This window comes from Calonectris borealis, chromosome 9, assembly GCF_964195595.1.
Source record: "Calonectris borealis chromosome 9, bCalBor7.hap1.2, whole genome shotgun sequence".
In the NCBI taxonomy this organism is placed as follows: domain Eukaryota; kingdom Metazoa; phylum Chordata; class Aves; order Procellariiformes; family Procellariidae; genus Calonectris; species Calonectris borealis.
Window position 1 is genome coordinate 23,670,940 of NC_134320.1, and position 18,968 is coordinate 23,689,907.

The window sequence follows — 18,968 nt, forward strand, 5'->3', positions numbered from 1 at the left end:
ACTGTGGTAAAATTTCATCAAAACAGTAATTTTACACTCTCAGAACCTTTGAAACAGATTATTTTCAGTATGAGTTTACACCTATTAGAGAAAAAAATTGACTGCAGAAAAGCAAGCACTGAAAGTAGCAAAGATTTTCAAGCGTATTCAGTGTTGAAAATGGTTGGAGTTTCACTCTCGTATTATCCTATGTCGGTGTGGAAACCCACAAACATTTTATCCTTGTACAATGATATTTTAAGATCTGAAAACTTCGGAATGAAATGTGACATGATCATTTTTGGAAGAGGCGCATTTGAGTGGTTTTTTTTCCTTGTTTTCCTCATTGTTCTTTTCAAAACACACTTCATTAATTTTGCCTTATAACACTGGCACTGACTAGAAAAGTATTAAATCAGAGACATAAGGAATATCCTTGGAGGATTTCAGGTGATGGGTCAGGGGGACATGGACCATGCCTGGTAGACATCTACAAGATGAGTACATGGCTCTTGAAAAATCTTTCATCAATTAGTATGTTTACCCACGAAAATAGTTCTGTTACAAGTCATAGGTTGGGGAGAAATCTGTGAAGAGGTTGGAAAAACACAGAATAGAAACCAACTCCTAAATGCGAACAACAACAAGAGTGCTCCATAGTGCCCTGGGCTTCCTTTCACTTTTGTTTCTATTCTCTTTGAAAGGAAACACTGAAAGAAGTTTGCTTCCTGCAAAAGAGGTAGGACCTCCCTAAACATTTGTAACGAAAATCCACACAAACTCTCTTGAGCAGGCAGGAATCTTCCTCCAAGTTAGTTTACCACCTTTTCGTTGGCTCTTCACATGGTGCCCTCAGATGAAATTTCTTTCTTAGGAATTTATGAACCATGATAAACACAGTAGGATTCTTTTGTGCATGTGCTAAAATCTGTAAGAAACTCCTGTTCTGAAGCTGATGCAAAGAGCTACTTCGCATTAAGTAAAAGCGAACGGGAGTCCCACTAGCCCCCCTCAGAAAGGGGCTGGGATGCTGCAAAGCAGAAGGAGCCCAAAATGTCACATTTACTTTGCTGAGAAGTCATAGGAGGAGATCATGAGCTCACTTTCAAGAAAATGTTAATCCTCCCCATCTGACATATGTGTTGGAATTACACAGATTTGAACTGTTTTGGCACACAGATTGAATGCTACAAAGAGCCAGACAAATAAACTGCCTGCTGCCACGTTAAACAGGGGATCATTTTGCTACACTATGATGGAAGAAAAAACAATTAATTTCACTGTAAATGGTTCAATACAATGCAGTTACATCTTCTAAAGATCTTCTTGATAGTCAGGAGAGATGAAGAGACGTTTGTTTTAGTTTTGCCCAGTGGTTTTACTCAGAACTGCCACCTAGCACTCAGGTTATGGCTGTTGGGCATCCAAATGTCATACTGCCCCGCAGCAACAGCGTGAAGGTGAACTAACTCAAGTCCCCAGCAGACCATACCGGTGCTACCTCTGCTGATTTTAAAGCATCTGCAGATAATTATGAAGTTGCTTAATAATCCACAGTCTGTGTGAGGTGAAGGTATCAAAACCACAGTGAAAGTCAATGGGCACATCCTAAATCATGCACGTGCCTTTGGAAAACTTCTGTCTGGGCTCAACAGTTTCGGGAAAAGTTTGCAAGAAGGAGTCTTAGAGGTTTGAAAACCAACCAACCAACCAAACAAACCCAAAAGTGACTTCAGATAAAGGAAGCCCAGAATGTACCTGGCGTTCATGTACCGTGACATTAAGCATGTCGTGACCGGGGGGAGCAGCAGTGCCGCCTGAGAGGTTGCAATGGCGGCACTGGACTGGAGCTGATGGCACAGGTATGGGTTATCGGCGCCTTTCTGCGATGCACCAGCTCTACGGCAGAAGCTACAGAGAAGGATAACACAGCGTGGAGTCAGGGAACCCCGGGCCTCCCCGTATTCTTAACCAGAGCCTTAATCTCTAAAAAATTCCTATTTCCACCCTTCCCCAGCGGAGATGGCTCAGAAGGGTTGCTCAGAGGAGCTCTGCGACGGGACGGCTGAGACACGACCCCCACCTTCAGGGGGGCGGGCAGGAGCGGGAGGCGCCCCGGCAGGACGCGCACCACCCCCCGTAGCCGCCCGGCTCGGCGGGCCGGGAGGGGACGGGCCGGGGCGGGGGCAGGCGGGGTCCGCCCGCTCCGCTCGCCGCCGCGGGGCTGGGGCTGCCGGGGAGGCGGGCAGCCGGGGCGGGGTGTGCGGCGGGCGGGCTGCCCGGGGCCGCACTTCGCCGCGGGACAGCGGCGGGTGAGCCCCCAGCCCGGCTCGGCCCGGCCCGCTCCTCCCCCGGAGGGAAAAGCCTCCCGAGCGAGGAGCGGAGCGCTGCCTCGGGCGAGCCCTGCCCGGCCATGATGCTGCCCGCGGCCGGTCCCAGCGCCGGGCAGACCTGCGGGGCCGTGCTCGTCGTCGCCGTGCTCCTGCAGTCCGTCTGCGTGGCCGTCACCTTCCTCTACTTCACCAACGAGCTCAAACAGGTTGGTGGGGGCAGGCAGCGGGGGGACCCCGCTCTCTCCCTTTCTCTCCCCCCTTTTTTTTTTGGCGGCGTTTGTCCTCGCTCCGTGCAGAAGCCGGCTGCAGGTTTGCGCTGCGCTGTGGGCGATGGGAGCGGAGCTGCAGGCAGCTTCGAAGTGTTTGTTTAGCAGGAGAGCAGAGCCATCCCCTGCGCTCCCCAGACAAAGAGCTGCGCCGTGCCTGTGCCTGCGCCTTTGTCTAAGCTTTCCTTGGGCCGTGGGTATGCACGCAGGGGGCGGAGTTCAAGGCAAGAACAATTAAAAAGTTTTTGCCTTTTTTTTTTTTTAAAAGAAGTTACACTTTTTTTGCAGAGAAGTAGCAAATGTGCTTTTCATTAGAGCGCCAAGCCTGCTATCTCATCACATTGCCGTGCCCCATCAGCGCTGCAGGAACGTTAGTAGCGCTCGGAGGACTGCCACAGCAGCCTCTGTCAACTGGAGAGTCATAGAGACAAGAGGGAAAAAAGACTGGGAGAAGCTGAGGTGCCTTTTAAATGCCTCCTCTAGCAAAATACATAGTTTTAAGACAGTGACTAATCCCAAAGGAACTTCACCCAGACAGCAAACACCACTGAATTCCTCAGAATGACTTGTAAAATACCCATTGTATAGTCTAGATGCTTTGGTCTCCTTTGCAGCCACCCTTCAAGCCTGCTAGCTGCTGCTTAACTCTTTCCTCTTCCTGCAAAAGATCATTTGCATTCCAAGGAAATTACATTTATTTTATAGTCCCACGAGCCTTTATGTGTGTGGTCCTCCTTTTCATTGACCCCCTAGTACTCAGGGTTTCCCTGAGTGTCTTGCCCAAAATTTATTATCCTGCTGTACAGTTGTACCAGTTGTTCTCCCTGGCACTAAGGTAAACCTAACCGCAGGTAAGCGTACTATAGTTATACAACTTCAGAAAGTATTGCATAAATGTAAAATGTTGTGTTACCTGTGCATTTATTCCACATCAAATTTAATAGGCGGAGTCTTCTGAGATGTCAAAGTCCTCTCTGAAGCAAACGTTGAAGGGTATACAGCATTCTACAATATAAGCCAATGCTCATATTTTGGAAATGTATAAAACAGATTTTCCTGCTAAGTTAATAGCTGTGGCTGTCCCATGTTTGGTGAAATGGGTGAGTCACAGAGATGTGTTGATTTTATGAAATCAGGTTACATAATACTGATAATGAAGAAAAATATATAAATGCATTCTCGTCTCTTAATGCATATGGTTCAGAGTCCTTTGCTAACAAGCTTGCGAATCTAAGTAATTAGTAACCACATTTATCTTTCCCTTCCCTATATTCAAATATGTACACATATTTGTGTACATCTAGTGATACTTGCCCAAAATACAACTCACTGTTTCTGAAGAATAACAAGCCTGCATTTGGTGTGAAAAGCTAAATCTGCCCACACTGAAGTTCTGCTGCGCTACAAAGTAAGGTTGCTGGCTCTGGAGGGGGTACCTTAAGCACATATTCTTTCATGTGCCATCTGGTGCACAATAAACAAGGAAAAGCTTATCTAGAAACACAGTCTGCTACCCCACATCCACATGGTGCATGTGGAATAAATCTCAAAAAATAAACTGTGATTTTTGTCTGCCCATTTTTCTTCCCTTTGTTGTTCACAATATCTGCATTTCTACACCTTCACCAAATTACTGTGGCTGCACAGGCTGCAGATACTTTTATCTTTACAAAAAGAATAATGTATAACTAGCAGTTTTTTTTCTCTACAGCTGTAGTAATCTGAATAGGAATACGAATACAACCATTTGTTTAACAGTTTTGCTATGGGAGGAAGTGCTGAGACACGAGCACAATAAAGTTCATTATGCTTCAGGATACAGGGCTGCAAGGAAAATATCCTCAGACTTCCTTCTGTTTTGAAAACATAGTCCACGCACTACTCCTAGAATAGGAGAGAAGCTTTAGAAGATAGCGTTCCTGCAGGATTCTGTCCTCAAAAACTTCAGTGCTACAGATAAACCTCATTTGAGTAAGTCTTGCAACACCCCAATGCCTTGCTTTCTCTACCCATAAAACAGAAATACCAATCCGTCAGTACCATACGGTGCTGATACAAGGTTGCATTCCCTGAGGATTTCAAAATGCATGCAAAATACTGTTCCAATGCCAGGATAGTAAAGCTGTTTGGGGGAAAAGTATGCCAGGTAAGGAAAAGGCAGAAGCGCAGGACTGTTTGCTTCCAGATTGGAGGGCAAAGCTCAGAGGTGAGCCGTAGCAGGTCTGCTAAGAGAATAAACTAATATCTCATCTGCTCACATATTTTTTTTAAAACTCATCAAACTACTTTGTTATAGAAGCTGGTATAGTTAAATCTGTCAGAGCCCTTAGTTTTAAGCGCGTTTTTACCTTTATAAGCACATAATTGTAATCACTTTAAGTGAGTTCTTGAAACAAGAAACCTGAATTAAGAATATCACTGTACTTCTCAGCAAGGACACAGAAACCTTCACAAACACTCATAGTTGTGGCCCCATTTCGTTTTGATGCCTACGAAGTACAGAATCATTTCAAATATTAGATGAAGCTCAATAGTTGCTGCTGCAAACTGAAGGTGCTGTTCAACCCAGTAGAACTTGCAGGGTAGTATGGGTGAATTCTCCTAATCCTCCTGGAGCATGAAATCTCCTCCTAAACGCCTTTGTTTTCTAACAGGCAGGAAAAGCATGGAGTGTGAAGGAGGAGGTGACTCCATTTGTTGCTTTCAATACCCCAAGTCTCAAGGACAGCTGAAACTGGTACTTGTAGAGTAAATGTGTCTGTTTAGCAAGCCAAACTTCTTTAACATAAGAAGAGTGACATTTAGATGTTACAAGAAGTCCTCTGAATGCTTTGCATGTTTATTGCTGGTTGCTGTTTCTTCCAAGTTCCTCTAGGACTTTGCTGGCGCAAAAAGCCTTACCAGTCTGTAATGCTGATGCAGCAGCAACCGAGTTCAAAGCAAACAGGAGCTGATCTCCGCTGGCATTGACTGGCAGCAGGTTATGTGCTCTTACATTAAACAACAGCGCCAGCTGGAGTTGTGTGTCTCGCCTCGCCCTGCGGATGCAGCGGGGCTTGGGAAGAGCTTTCTGCTACGATATAAACTCTCCCAGTCAGATTCCCTGGGAGCCAACAGGAGTTTTGCCTCTCTTCAAACTAATTTCTCTTTATCAGAAGAAAGCGTGTTTTCTCCATGGCTAGAGGGTATAGACATAGGCCCATGTCACGAGCATTCAGCATTATAATTTTATTTGGACCCAAATGTAATTTCTGTTGTCTGGACTTTGTTCTGGAGTATTAGGTCAAATACAGTTACAGAGCGACCCCAAACTGGATATGAGGAGAACATGGTACAGATATATATATCGGCAAAAGCCTGGATTTTAAGTGGCATTGGCTGAAAAGACAGAAGGGAAAATACTTTTAAGATCTGGTATTTGATTTCATCCTCAATAATTTGTGAGGAAAAGTCCCTTGTGGAAAAGAAACGTTTTTAATGCAGAACTAGAGAAACTAAAGAATTCACAACATCAGTGATTTGGGTATTGAATTTTCACAAAGCTGATTTAGTCGAGTGCTGGATACCAAATTTATGTCCATGGAGATAATGTAAGTATATTTTTGCATATTAGGTATGCCATCATAGTTAAATAAATATGTAAAATCAGGATGAATTACTCGTGCTGTCTATATAGTCATAACTTGCACCATACTGGCAAATGTTTTAAAGAAAAGAAAGCATGTTCCTAAGCATAGCGAACTTCGTGACATACCACAGCTGAACATCTGCGAGCACATCACAGGTGAGAAATCCTGGCTTTCTCTTCTGCTGCAGCTCCGGGACACGTACTCCAAGAGCGGCATTGCTTGTCTCACCGGGGAGGAAATCGGAAATTTCATCCAAAACTTGGATCTAATTGAAAGCGAAGACAGAGCGGCTGATCCCTGCTGGCAAGTAAAGTGGCACCTGGGAAAGTTAATTAAAAAGGTATTTGGGAACCGACACGCTGAAACAGCAGCGCTTGGTGATATTACTATTCAAAGAATCTTAATAGCAGAATAAATGGGGGCCCTCGGATTGTTTTATTGCAAAGCAATAGTCAAGCCACAGCTTCAGCTGCAGAGTGCTTACACTGAAGCCAAAATAAATCCTGACAGTGGCTTCGCTAGATTCAGGAAATAATAAAGCAAAGACAATCAGTTTTTACTAAGCTAATTTCAGTGATAAGTTGGCTTATCTGAAATACCTCAGGGTAGAAGTGCTTGACTCAAGCTTGTTTTCTACCTGACCATACAGACCTGAGTGCTAGCAGAGGTGTCACCCCCTCTTTGGAAACACAGGGAGACCGGCGTGAGAAAATGAGATGAAATGTAGCACGGGGAGAGGTAAAAAGGTGCCTGAGGAACGGTCTAGGCACGAGCTGTGTGATGTATTAGGGGGGGAAAGAGTGAGCAAGCACACGGCATCGGGCACAGCACCTTCCCAGCTCAGCATTCAGAGAACACCATCTCCTGCATGACTTACAATACATGAAATTTTGGCTACAGAAAAGAAAATAAGCCTGGCTGAAAAATCAGAAAGGCTAAAATCTTCTGAAAGGGTTTTCAAAACCCCATCTCCAGCACATCATAGAAAAGCTCATCCATAAAAATTCACTTCCGGCTGAAACTTACCTGGCAAATCTTGCAGCCCAAAATAGATCCTCTATTTGTATTCAGAGATTTCTGCTCCTTTGGTGGAAGTTCTGCCCGTGAAGTCCCTGAACTTCTGCATAAAGAAAACATTGTTTTATTTAGTGGGCATTTACACATCTAATATACCTACTAGCTCCCTGATTGCTTAAAAAAGATAGCCTGGGTGCCAGAAATAATAATAAATGATAATGGTGATGGTGGTGATGATGATGATGATGATGATAATAATAAAAGATAGATGGATGGATAGATAGATAGATAGAAAGGTGGCAGGGCAGAACCCATCAGTGAGGGGCAATACAGGGCCCCTGTTAGTCACCCAGGTGACTAACTCATCTCAAACCATCAGATTGCTGCAGCTGCACCACCGTTCATTTCAGCAGTCAGCAAACGGTTATAAAGAAGGGGAATGCACAAAGTAAGATATGCTGGCTTAAGAGCTTAGATAGATAGATAGGTAGAAGTATAAAAATAAATGAAATTTAATTTCCCAGAGCCAAGACCCCACAGAAGTGCACACTGCCAGGCGTTCTGCGAGCGAAAGCTGATGCTTGTACACTCTATCTCTTCTTAGTTAAAAAGAGCAGGAGGGTCACGTTTTCCAATAGACTTAGAGCCCAGATGGCTGAGCTCTCTTGAAAATGTTTTCCCGTGTATTTCGTTACATAAAAGATGTAAATGTAGAAATACTTTTTTACAACAAATTAATAGGCTTTTTTTGATTTGCTTGTTGATCAAATCCAGAATACCCTTTATTCAGGAGTTTGAGAAAGGAGTGTCTTTTTCCTGCACCTATCAGTTTCTGCTGACAAACTAATTCATTTTCTCTGTGTTTGTTGGCAGATGATGTCGAGAAGCTACGAGGAAAACATGTCTGCAGTCAACGGTATTATAATAATTTTATTATCTGTGGCAAAAAGGAGCTGCTAGCGGCACCTGATGTGTACTGACTCAATTTTTTAAAAGTGCAGAAGACACTGACTAAGATCTTGTACTGGCAGCAAGTCATTGAAAAATGATTACTTATTACTAGAAGGCAAATTTTCAGGAGCCAGAAATATGGTCAAGCAGTTAGAGCAAGGTAACCAAGGTGGATGCAGAGGACTCGGCTTCTAGACCTCAGTCCCACAGTATTACGGGGACGTTTAAACAGTCTGCTCTCCTGGGAACAAGCAACACTGAACTGCTGCAGGCATAGATCAGTGAAGGATAGCTGTGCTGAAGCTCATACAGCTCTGAACACGTTGAGCGAAAGCATTGCAACCTCCAAGTGGAAACTCGGAGTAAAGATTATGAATACTTAACCATAAAAGATACTGACGATGAATGTGAAAATTTGGTACTGTGGGTTATTTTAAGTTGTCTATTGGTAATTTTGGGATGGGGGAGGTGAAAAAGGAGAACAAAGAGGCATATAAAGACATTTCAAGGAGAGCAAGAGCGAAAAAGAAATTTGAGCCTTGTTAGCCAACATACAGCATTCAGTCTATGATTTAGTCAATTAAAAAAATGACATACCTATTCCTTAAAATCAGGCCAAATGGGACAGACGTACTTTTGAACATTCTTGCTTCTAACATGAGGTTCCTTTTCTGGTCTTTCCGTAGCTGAAAGTGCCCTGACGCTGCCGCACACCGAGGAGCAGCAGCCACCACGCGGTCCCGTCAACAGGATCGCGGCGCATCTAACGGGCAACAGCAATAGGAAGAATTCCCTGTCCCCACGCAGTAAGGAAAAACCTTTAAAAACAGTTAAAGATCACAGAACTTACTCTTTCATCACGAGCCTGGTGCTTACATCCACTTTTTAATACTCACATTGAGTTAACAGTAAGAAGCAAATCATAAAAATGTCTTCTTGTCCCAGACAATGTTTTTTTCCGCTAATTCTTGTAGAACAGGGAGAAAGCCCACTCCCTCTGGGTACCTCACTAACTTTTCTTCTGGAACCTTCATGGGGGGAAGAAAAATAAATATCCTTCTTCCTAACGTTAAGTTTTCCTCTTTCCTTTAATTTCCTTCTGTTAGTTGTGTGAGTCCCAGCTGCTATGGTGACAGACCTATTAGAAATGCGAGACAGAGAGAGGAGAGACTTGACATTCAGGCCATATTAATGAAAGGCTTGGTAAGGTTTCTACGGCTTTGGAGGGCATCAGACACAAACGGATATTTTAACTTTGTTACTCAGTAACAACATGGTGATTTTCCTCTTATTTGGGAGCACAAGAATTAAAAATAAAAGTAGTTCACATGAATTCCCACATAGAGCTAACCAGCTTACTTCTGAACCTTCAAACTGTTTTGATAATGGACCTAATGATCCGCTGGGAAGAGCAGGTTTCCTTACTGCGTTGTTAAAAACCCGCCTAGCAGACACCTGGCTTCACCATCTGGCTTTTAATTTAACATTTTCTCTCTTTTTTCTCAAGTAGATTCCTCGCCCAGAAGAGGGCACGGACAAAAAATAAACAACTGGGAATCGTCAAGGAAAGGCCACTCTTTCCTGTACAACGTGGAGCTGAGAAACGGCGAGTTAGTGATACCCCAAACCGGGTTTTATTACATCTACTCACAAACTTACTTTCGTTTCCGTGAAAACGAGAACGAGGATTCAGATTTGTTGGCACAAATCAGGAACCCCAAACAGCTTGTCCAATATGTTTACAAACTGACTAATTACCCAGAGCCCATTTTGCTCATGAAAAGCGCAAGAACAAGCTGCTGGTCTAAAAAGGCAGAATATGGACTTTACTCCATCTACCAAGGTGGTGTGTTTCAGCTGAAAAGAGAGGACAGGATTTTTGTCTCTGTCAGTAATGGTGACATAGTTGACATGGACAAAGAAGCAAGTTTTTTTGGAGCCTTTATGATCAGTTAAAAGATGAAAATCATGCGCCAAAGGAGATAGTTTTCATAGTCGGGATCAGCTTAAAATTCTTTAAAATAGGGGATAATAAGCAAACACTGTAGCAATACCAACAATACCAGACTCCCCTTTCTCAGCTCACTCAGCGCGAGGTCCGACCGTGCCGAATACTCTCCCACCAGCCGGGAAGGAGCAGCAGCAGCAGCTGGCTGCAGCTGCGGATGGCGATGCTTTGTGCAGGCACGGGCACCACGGCTCGCTGCCCAGCCAGGCTGGGGACGTGCGAGGATTTCACACGCCACAGGTGACACCTTCGGCCAGAAGCCCAGGCAGGTAAGCGCTCGCCACCGCCTCCGCAGAGCGGCTCCACACCAGCTCAGCCACCGCAGGTGGGACGGAGGATGCTCCGGGTCTGGTTACTTGGGGTGAGACTGGATATCAAATTTTATTCGTGGTCTCCATTGGGACCCCGTCTTTAATATCTCGGCTCCTGTAAGGAGCCTTTGCAAGTACTGCTTCCCGGATGCCCATGGAATTACTCTGGAAGTTTTTGTTTGAATCTGAGTTTTACAAAAGTGAAAGGCCGTCAGAAACTCAAACTGCACGTCTTCATCTCATCTAACAAAGCACTTAAGCACCTAATTAATTTTAAGCACACAAACAGTCTGACTAAACCAGGGTATTTACATGCTTGAAATTAAATATGTGCTTAAGCGTTTTTCAGTATCATGGCTTGAGTAAACACATTAGTCTGTCTTAATCAGGATATTGTACACAAAAACAGCTGCTGAAATGGCACAGAAGAGGTTTTGAAATCAATCAGTATTTTGATCAGCACATGATAGTGCCTATTTACTTAATTGCTGTGCTGCAAAGGTTTCACCAGGCTTCCAATAGGTTCAGTAATGTAGTTGCTGTTTTACACTTGTTGACAGCAAGTACTTGATCCAGAAAAAAGGTGGTTTTCTGTAAACACCGAATTCTGTTAGACATTTGCCACAAATTAAGCATGAAATGGTTCTTCAATGTTTATTTGTACTGGCCTGTATTTGGTAGGATGTAATGCAGAATAACACACCCCGATGACTAATGTTTTAAGGAAGACATACACAACTATCTGTACTTAAAGAGGAGCTGCAATTTGGGTAATGTTCTTTTGATTTTTATTTTTTTTTTTTATTTTTAGGAATGGGTGGAAAATTTTCATAACTTTTTTTTAAACCATAATTTTTTTAAAAAACTGGCCACTATATTTTTTAACTCTATGAGTGGGACTATTTTATATTAAAAAAAAGACAAAGTTAAAAAAAGATTTGCAAGTGTAAGCTGTGTGGGCTAGATCCACAGCAAAAGTCAGGCAGCATAAATCAGCAAGTCCGCAGCATTGTCAGTGGAGCGATAGCAGTTTGCACCATGAATGCATTTTGCCCAGGTTCAGAGAAAACAGTGGGGAAAAGAAGGTGAAAGTGAAAAAAATTGGAGGGAAAGGAAGACAGTTGTTCTGCAAATGTTACTTTACGTCAACAGAATGATGCCGGGAGAAAATCTGCTTGTCTATTTTTTTAATACACTAAGGTTGCCGTGGGAACCCTCGTATTCACCTCCACATTCTGGCAATTAAATCACTGTACAGCCCTTGCATATGGGCCTCGTGAGTAAACCTGCATCATTCATCTTACTACTTCGTCAACAAGAGGAAATGAATAGACACAAGCCCCTGCATTTATTTTGTCATTCAGAAAAGCAGTTACTTAAATACCTGTGTTTGAGCCGCAAGAGAAGAATTTCAGGAATACCCTCCTTTTGTCAGGTTAGGGCAAAGAAATACACTGCCATAAGCCTAAAATGATGATTTTTAACTTTCGTCTGCTGTTTTAACATAGCGTCACATATACTGTTTTCAGTGGTAATCAAATATGTGAAATTCTTCGTCATTTACTGGAACACTTTGGTTTGCCTCATTCATCTGTTTCAACAGAGAACAGAAAATATTTCTACAGTTTTCTTTCTGATTTCAGAATTTAATTCAGAACGCTTCTGCCTGCCAGAAAAGGCTAGGGAGAACAAAGCCATTCCCTACATATCTGGATGTCTGCTATATTGGAGAAATGACTTTTGTAAGTTCTCTCTTTTGATCTCAGTGCAGGATTGACCCATGTTATCAGGTTTGAGGGTTTTTTTAGCAATTTATTATATTAAAAAGTTTGGTGGTTTTTTTTTTTTTTAGAAATGTTATTTTAGGAGCTCATTTGAAAGAAAATTTATCTGAACTGTGAAAAAGTAGTTTGGATTTACTGATGGCAGCTTAGAGTCAGAAACCCTCCTTATGGCTAAGAACAGATTTGTGTAACGTAGGAGTCATGGCTGCCAGAAAGGACTGGAAGGAAACCGTGGGGGACTCCACAAAGTTGCAGCTGATGCTAAGACAAACTGTCTATCACACACAGATTTTCTTGCTCCATGTTCTCTCCTCAACTCTTAATATATAACACCATGCCCGCTGTCGCCTGGGGAATGCTCCCTGGCATTACCTTCCTTTTTTATCTAAGTGTACATATTCTTGACCTCTGCATGCAGAGCATATCGCAACAGGGATCACACGAAATAATCATATTTTATTTCTGAATAATCCAAAGGCATGCTTGCCAGATATTATCTTGGGGGGAGATTATCAAGCAATATCAGACAGCACACATCTGAAGATGAATGGAAAGATAGAGCAACTTCAGTTTGTACATTTGCACCCTGAATCATACTTTTCATCTCACTTTATGTTGAATGGCGAATGTAGCAAATTTTTATTTGTGGATGTAGGTTGCAGTGACGTGTAAATATTGTAAATTTTCTACATGCATTTTATATAAAACATTTTTAGTAAATAGTTATTTAGTCTTGCAGTGATTATTGGTGTCATCCTACGGCTTCCATAAAAACAACCCTGTTTGAAATAATTTCTCTGACATTGGTTGGTATCAGTTATAATCCATTAAATGCCACAAGGGGTTGCAATGCAAAGGACATAATGCAAACCATTGAGCAATGCCATATTGTGTAATGCCATATAACTGGCTTCCAGACCCTAGTTGGTGAACAGCATCTGGAAGCAGTACACTGAAGAAATCACTGAAAATGATCTCGTGACCAGAGACTACAAAATGCTGAGTACTTCCCTTGAGGTTCTTCTCATGTTTCTGGGCTTTGGCAATTATTTAAGCACTGGGAAATCTGTTCAGTAGGAAAACATTTGATCCTTACCCATTACCAAACTACAGTAGAAGATATATTGAATTCGGAGGGACAAGGACCGTTTACATGGATGTTGTAAAGCAGCAGTAGACTGGAGATCCCCTAATGTTGAAAACAAATGCACTCCCTGCCCCAAAAGCAAACACAGGATATTGTTTGGTCTATCCGCTCCACTTCTAAAATTTGCCCCAACCAATAAAGGGTACAAAACCCGAGCGAACCCTGGAAACTCAACAAGACATGAAGGCACCATCTAACCTGAGCCCCAGCCCTGAGATGGGAGAGGGGGTGCTTTCGTCCTGCGTGTGCAGGGAAGGGCTACGGCTGGAGCAGCAACGTGCCACAGCAGGGAAAGCGGTTGCTCCTGCGGGACAAACCCCCAGGAACATTGCCCCCACCTTAGCCAGCCCCAAGGGCTGTTTCACCTCTGCGTGTCTCCTTTTGACATCGCCTTCTCTTAGCAGTTCCCAGTATGATCTTATTCTCACTCTACTGGGCTCTGGCAGACCCCCACATCACTGTTTTACGCACTGCACATCTATGTGATTAACAAAAAGATTCTTGCCTCCCTAATGGACTCATAATCTAAATACATTTAGCCCAGTGTTTGTGTTAGGCTTTATTTGGAAGGGATGGGCATGCCTCAAGCCTCGGTAATCAGACAAGTATGTCTGTGTGTGCGGCTCTCCCCATCCACACCGAGCCCCACTGGAACCAGTATGCCATCACTGGGGAGGAGCAGCCCCCGCGACCGCAGCCCCAGATTGCAGGGACGCCCACAGGTTTTAAAGAGAAATTATTCTTTTCATAGCGACTGCATTTATTTCAGCAGAGGGTTCTCTCTTTTCTGGTGTTTCCATGGGAAAGAGGACATGCCAGCTAACTGGCTTTTATTGTACCTTTCATTACTTCATAGAAACGGGCTTCTATTTTTTGCCTCTCTTTGCCTTAGTAAATGTCATTATTATTGTTTGTATTGCAGCAGTATTCACTGCCCAAGCAGGATCAGGGATGCTTTTGTTGTACTCCATGCAAAGAGGTAAAAAGCCTGATTCAAACACTGGGCTTTTGAGATTCATAATTTTAGTTTTCAGATTACATCTAAATATTAGCGTCTAAGAAAAGGCTGAATGTAATGATCAATATAACATAAATAAGCACACTGAGACAAGATCTCATTCATCCCTCCAAGGCACCTTGTGCCATTCAGTAGCAGAAATGGAAGATAGATTAGGATATCGTTGGGTCTGATCCAATTTTCACAGGTTGGGGTTTTTTTTTCATGGAGAGTTACATGGAAGTTTATCGCAATTTTCACCAGAATCATCCAAAATTTGATTCTCCATAACTTTTCTCTGTATTAACAGACTGAAATTGCATGCTATGTCACATGTTAAAAATAATTAATTTTCCTCTGATTACCTCTGACCACCACATCACTGCTGCTTTGTAGTACCACGCCTTTTCCCGAGACATTCATAATCCGAATCTGTGGAGACATTTCCATTAATTTCTTCTGAAAGTTTTAGAGGGGACATCGACTTGAGACACTGGGTCATGACAGAAATGCCGTCAAATTGCTTGTGGTCGGTGAGACGGGGCTGCAGCTTATGGCAGAAACCTGTGGATTTAAGCAGCTTCCCATTTTTATGGGCTGTTTTACCAGAGTTAATATAAATCACGCTCCTTGTCTTTGATGCACATAATACTTCTGCACTGAACACATCACGTATATAAGACTCACAGCATTAGCAAACATTAGAGAATGCAAACTTGTTCAAACTGCCTTTCAGAAACCAGGAATTTAAACACAATAGAATCCAAGGCACAAATTCCTCCTCAAGATACTTTCAATTTTGTCTGATCGTGAATTCTTCAGCTCATATTATTCTCAATTTGTATTGTGTCATGGGTATTTAGCCCATATAACTACTGGGTGAAGATAAAGTGAGTTAACTGCAGATTTGCTGATGAATTGAGCCAAGTTATCACTCCCCATTTAACATGAGATGGAATTATCTACAAGAAAGTATGACAAGAAAATGAACTATGCAATCCCATCCTGCATGTTCTGGCACTAACAGAACTCAAACCATAATGGATGTTAGTAAACACATGCAAGTCAGGTGAACATCTCCATCCAAAGCCAGGACAGCTTTGAGTCAAAACCTGCAGACCTTCTTTAGAATGAATGTCCAATGATATTCAAAAAATGCAAGATACATCTCCTACCACTCTCATGCTAGAAATTATTTAATAAACACTCTGTACTTTTAACCCAGAGTGAACATACCTGTGACCGATGAACCATGTTCTCGCTCCAACAAGTCAAATGAAGAGGGACATTAATGCCCAGGGTGTGACCGAGCAGCACAATGAGCTGAAGCACGGCGAGAAGCTAAGTCTGAAACAGATGCCTCTGAATGAGTGGCGTCAGAGCACAGCTTTGCTGATTAATAAACTAGCACTGTTTTAAAGTTTGCTTGCAGATGTTTACTGCCTTATAAATAAATGTAAAGTCATTTGAGCACGTTCTGGGTTTTACGTTATTAAGTTGGATTACCACTATTTCATCACTACTCACTGATGATAGTTGCTAAACTGTAACCGTTGAAAGCATACACCAGATACTATCTTCTGTTCTTAAAATACATTTATAATAAAAGTCAAAACATCTTCTGCCCCTGGATATAATAAAAAAATTGCATTTGCTTTTCTGCGAATTGTTGGTGCTGCATCATTTTTAAATGGGAGATCTCTCCCTTGAAGTCTGTTTTCCACTTTCATCATCTCTCCACAATAAAACCATAATCATTCTATACTCAAAGCCTTCAGATATTTCCACGACAACAAACAATGATATAAACAATAATTAAAACTTCATTGGATGAGAAGAAAATGGAGAGAATGGAACATAGGAGAGAGATTCCAAAACTCCATAAATACAAACTCCCTTCTACCTTATCTCCAGTGTTCAACATAGCTTTAAAGCTACTGAAGAGAAGCACCAGTATTTTAAGAGTTCCATGAAAGGTAAATGTCCATTATAATGCGCTTTTAAAAAATTATTTTTTTAATATCTGTTTTGTTCATATATCCAGTTAGTGGCTAATACTGTGTATAACAAGAACTTAACTTCTGCCTCTTTCTCTCCATTTCTCTCATCCCAATAACATCAGTGACTTCAATCTTTTCTGTAATTGTTAAGGCAACATAAAAGTACTGTTCTTGCAGCTGAAGGCAAGTAGATAACTTTCTGGAGCCTAAAGCCATCTTCCCTCACAGCTCTCATCTCTTCTATCACCACTATCTTCACCACTGTCCTTCAGCATATGTGAAGCAGAGGTAGGAATTCATTATCGTGCAAAGTTTGTGGGATGTCAATTCTTTATATCCCATCAAAATTTGGCCTGCAATTGCCAAAGAGATCAGAAAGAATCAGAAAACTGGAGCTGCTTTTCTTCTCTCTCCACTGACTTGTTTTCTGGCCCTGACCCCATGAAGGAAAAGCAGCTAGAGAAGCCCTTGACTCATGATACCCTTTAAACAAGAAGGGGATCGATGCTGCTGGATTCAAAGCACAACTGCCATTTCCAACCCAAGTGGCGCATCACTCAGCACATCAAACTCCCAATGAATTAAGTGTTAATTCATTGCATTACAAGCTCAAGCTGTCCAGAGTATATAAATCTGGTGCTACCTCACTTTTGGCTACTTGATTTTGCTCCACACACCTCAGTTCAAGTACTATTTTAATAAGGAATATATTTTTTTCTGAGGAAAAAGAAAAAAAGAAAGCCAGTTTTTCTCTCCCTGGGGAAAGGGAAATGGTCATTTTTGACAGGATACAGCTCAGCAAAAACCGGAAGAGTTTCATGAGAATGAAGGATCCTCTCTACACAGAAAAGTCACGTTTATAGCTTCAGGCCATTTTCTCTGCCAAATATCAACATCCTGCAGCTAATGCCACTGCTCTGGGAATTTATTAGGAAAAAAAAGAGTTAAATAATTCTTTATAATGATACAAAGTATTTGGCAGCCTAAATACAGAGGCAGTTATCAGCTCCTCCGTAATATAATGCAATGGCATTTAAATTAGATTGGACACAAAATTGTAATATGAAATAACTGTACATTGGTGGCATACAGCCCATGATTTTTCTTCAGAAACATATAAAACAATTATATAGGCAGCTGGAGAAACAAAGTGAGAAGCACGTTAGGCTCTTTCTTCTTTTCAACTGCAATTAATGTGCAGCCATCCCCCATAAAATTTAGCAACTCTTGAGTAACTTGCCACAAAACTGTCTCGTGTTTCAAGAGCAGGAACGATGAATACTGGTTCCAATGAAACTGCAAAAATATATCATCCGAACTGGGATACGGACAAGGCACTAAGGCTAATGCTTGCATTATTACAGAAAGTAAATTACAGAAAACAGGTACATTCAGAGACGCAGGCAGAGTAACACAGCGTTGTGTCACACCGTGCTTGTGCTCTATCCTTAAATAAAGCTCTGCTGCTATGAAATAGCAATGCTGGCAGATGGTGTACATACGTATGTGAGTGCACCCTGGAAAAACAGCATAAAACAGTTTCTCAGCTGAATTAAGCTAGATGCCAATGTGGATTCTGAGCACTGGTCGTCACCCGAGAGATGGGGTACAAGGGAAGGGGTGCAGCCCGTCTAGATAGAAAGACAGGAGTGAAAAAAGATTGTGCTGTAGCACACTCTCTCTGACACTTTGCAGGGACAAGTTGGAAGGGAGGAGAGATATCTCCTTTACAGGTGTGCTGGGGGTCTCTTTATTGTCCCTGAGCTCACCTTGTGCTGCTTCCATCTTATTTCTTCTTGGATACAACATTATCCTTCAGTAGTATGTAGGAGTCTGCAGCTGGGGAAACACAGTTATAGTGCATGTGTCTGCAAAGGGCAGAGCGTAGGACAGCAGAAACGTGCTGAATCAAAATTTAATTGTAGGTAAATCATATAGAAGAGGGTGATTACTGCAGCTTCACTGAACTGGAGCCTTACCGTGCTCCTGCCAAGATCCAAGGGCAGAGCAATGGTACAAAACGAGGAGACGGTAATTGCAGCCGTCCCTGTATTTCTACACCCATCGCTACGTCTCCATATGCCCGGTAGGACTGCGCATCCCTGAACATCAGCAATTGGACACGCACAGAAAAAGAACACCTAAACTACCAACAAAAGGAAGTTACCGCCGTTCAAGGACCACAACCGCCGTTTGCAACAGCGACAAGTGGGACCCGCACCTGCCCGGCGCTCCCGAGCAGGCGGGAGCGGTGCAGGCAGCCGCAACCGGGCTGAGGCCAGGCGGGGAGCGCTGGGCCGGCGCTGCCTGCAGGTGGGAAACGCCGGAGGTGAAACCCTCCTGCGCCGGGGGACTTGGGAAGAAAGTTCAAAAGATGATGCTGGTACGGATTTTGCAGCCGCCCGGGGTTTGCGTTGCGGGGCCGGGCTAGTTCTTCGCTGGACCCGCGGTAGAGCCGCTCCGCGCCCGCGGAACCAACGCGCCCACGTCTCCTCTGACGCGCCGGCGAGTGCCGCCCCCCCCCCCCGGGGCCAGGGGGAGCAGCA

The 18,968-nt window shown here is 43.0% G+C and overlaps 1 protein-coding gene across 1 annotated transcript; it reads left to right on the top strand.

Annotated features, from left to right (window-relative positions):
- Positions 1–2,392: 2,392 nt before the first annotated feature.
- TNFSF10 (TNF superfamily member 10) lies at positions 2,393–13,000 on the top strand. The gene is made up of 5 exons (XM_075157387.1): positions 2,393–2,518; positions 6,395–6,547; positions 8,098–8,140; positions 8,862–8,981; positions 9,686–13,000. The coding sequence occupies exons 1-5, from the start codon at positions 2,393–2,395 to the stop codon at positions 10,129–10,131; spliced, it is 888 nt and encodes a 295-aa protein (XP_075013488.1). The 3' UTR covers positions 10,132–13,000.
- Positions 13,001–18,968: the final 5,968 nt, after the last annotated feature.